Source organism: Aphanomyces invadans, assembly GCF_000520115.1.
Source record: "Aphanomyces invadans strain NJM9701 unplaced genomic scaffold supercont1.27, whole genome shotgun sequence".
In the NCBI taxonomy this organism is placed as follows: Eukaryota; Oomycota; class Saprolegniomycetes; order Saprolegniales; family Verrucalvaceae; genus Aphanomyces; species Aphanomyces invadans.
The window spans coordinates 760,259-762,311 of NW_008580172.1; the positions used below are offsets into that span (position 1 = coordinate 760,259).

The 2,053-nt window shown below is 55.0% G+C and overlaps 1 protein-coding gene across 1 annotated transcript; it reads right to left on the reverse strand.

The window, feature by feature from the left end:
• Positions 1–67: 67 nt before the first annotated feature.
• On the reverse strand, positions 68–2,042 carry H310_10762 (methionine aminopeptidase, type II). The gene is made up of 8 exons (XM_008877215.1): positions 1,644–2,042; positions 1,422–1,583; positions 1,140–1,269; positions 898–1,089; positions 638–788; positions 333–579; positions 217–284; positions 68–163 (listed from the first exon to the last, which is right to left on the reverse strand). Exons 1-8 carry the CDS (start codon positions 2,004–2,006, stop codon positions 121–123), a joined length of 1,356 nt encoding a protein of 451 aa, XP_008875437.1. The 5' UTR covers positions 2,007–2,042; the 3' UTR covers positions 68–120.
• Between the last annotated feature and the right edge of the window lie 11 nt (positions 2,043–2,053).

Below are 2,053 nucleotides of genomic sequence, written 5' to 3' on the forward strand. Positions count from 1 at the left end.
CAGCGGTGTCGATGTGCACCGCCTGCACCCTTTTTTGAAGGCGACAGTGCGCGCAACCCAGGGCCACTGCCATTTCAACATGCTTGGTCCACGTTACTTCCATGGAGAACGAGAGATCGCCTAGTAATCGTCGCCGCGCGACAAAATTTCTTTGCAAGTGGGCCTACATCATCGGCCGATGAACCTCGAAACAACGCTAGAATGACGGGGACGCACCGCAAAATGAGCGTGTGCTCGTATTGGGACGTGTAGCTGCCCTTGACGTCGCACAGCGGCGGATATGCCTAGAACCATCCACTGTCAGCTCCCCATTTCGTCCGAGCCATTCGTACCGTCACAATGCCGTTTTCGACCAAGTTCTTGAGTCCCATAATGTATTTTTCTTGCTTGGCACCCTTGGGGTTGATAAAGGTCGACCCACCATCGTCGCGTTCCAACCAGCGGCGACAGAATGGAAGCGTTCCGAATGTGCGTTGAATATGGGAAAGCAGCTTCTTGGCGCGGGGAAGGCGGAGCGGCACGTGCGGCGCATCGAACGCCTTGGCATAATGCGAGCACTCCATGTCCTCGACGACATACCTAGCCACCAACGAGTGAGCCTCTCGTACGCCTCGACGCAATGAGCAAGTTGCCGCACCCGCGACCCGTCGTGTTGAATGTTTCGATAGCAAAGATCTCGCCTTCCTCCATCTTGGTTTGTTCGGGGGTTGCCACGATCGGCACACTCTTCCCAGCATGGATTTGATATGGCCCGATCGAGTGGCCGTTCAAGTTGCGAATGCATTGCACTACCGCCGATTCCATGGGTAAAGAAACATTCATGACATGGGGGCGTGCGACGAGCTTGCTGGCAGCCGCGCGAATACAAAGCCGAAATGCTCGAGAAAAACGAGGTACCTGGGTACACCTTGCCGTTGATTGTGACCTCGTACGACTCCATCACTTCTTGAATTGCCGCGCCGATTTCACCGAGACGCGCATCAATGCCAGATTGGCGCACGCCTTCGTTTGTGGCAGCTTTGGAAGCGGCCAACAACGGATCAAATTGTGGGTCGAACGCAACCGTGAACGCCGAATCGATGATGCGCCCTGCACACGATGGCGCCTGTCAGATACGAAGACGCACGACGACGACGCACCATCGACTTGGGTGCCGAAATCGATCTTCATCACGTCGTTGTAGGTCAAGACTGTGTTGTCCCCCGAGTTTGGGGTGTAATGCGCAGCCACGTGGTTCAACGAGCAGCCCGTGGGGAAACCGATCCCGCGCTACCACGACCCCACGGTAATCGATGGAACCAAGACAGTTTAATGCGACAAACACAGGAGCGATAGATGTGCAATGCTCGAGTGCATCAGACCACAAGATAGGGAAACTTCATCGAAAAAAAATTCATGGAGGAGAAGGATGGTGGACGTACTGCAAACCCAGCCTCTTCGACGAGCTCTCGGTTTTTGTTTTCCAAAGCTTCGCACAAGTCGATGAGGCGGATGCCAGGCTTGATCAATCCTTGCGCAAACTTGCGCACTTGACGGTGGACTTCCGACGCGTAGCGGAGACGGTCATAGAACGCTTCGTTTTCCTGGTGTGTGCGGTCAGTCCAGTCTCGAAGAGATACATGAGATGGTGTTGAAAGACGTACACGTTCGGCGGCACGCTTCTCGGCACTTGTGATGCGGTACGTGTTGAAGTCACCGGGGTGTTCCTGCTCTTCGCCTTTGGGGAACGAACCGACCGCGAACAACTTTGCCACAGGAATTGTCGGGGGTTCGGTTTGACCATACTGAATGTAGCTGTCCGTGTACCCAGTCACACCGCGAAAGGGCGGCAATTTCGTTCCTGGGCCGACCGGGGCTGCCGCGGCCTTCTTCTTTTTCTTGTTCTTCTTTTTCTTCTTTTTCTTTCCAGCGGCATCACCACCCGTTCCTTCGGCCACGACATCCTCGTCGTCGTCTTCTTCGTCGACTTCCTCGTCCGGCACGATCACCTTCTTCTCGTCCTCCATCGTTTGCCTGGTGCTTCTTCCAATGCATGGCCACCCAACTTGGAGCA

Excerpts from the sequence above, each read along its gene's own strand:
- H310_10762 (XM_008877215.1), bottom strand. The coding sequence starts at position 2,006 with ATGGAGGACGAGAAGAAGGTGATCGTGCCGGACGAGGAAGTCGACGAA. Across the intron at positions 1,584-1,643 it reads AGAAGCGTGCCGCCGAACGT|GAAAACGAAGCGTTCTATGA; the intron begins GTACGTCTTTCA and ends CGCACACACCAG. Across the intron at positions 580-637 it reads TTCAACACGACGGGTCGCGG|GTATGTCGTCGAGGACATGG; the intron begins GTGCGGCAACTT and ends GTTGGTGGCTAG.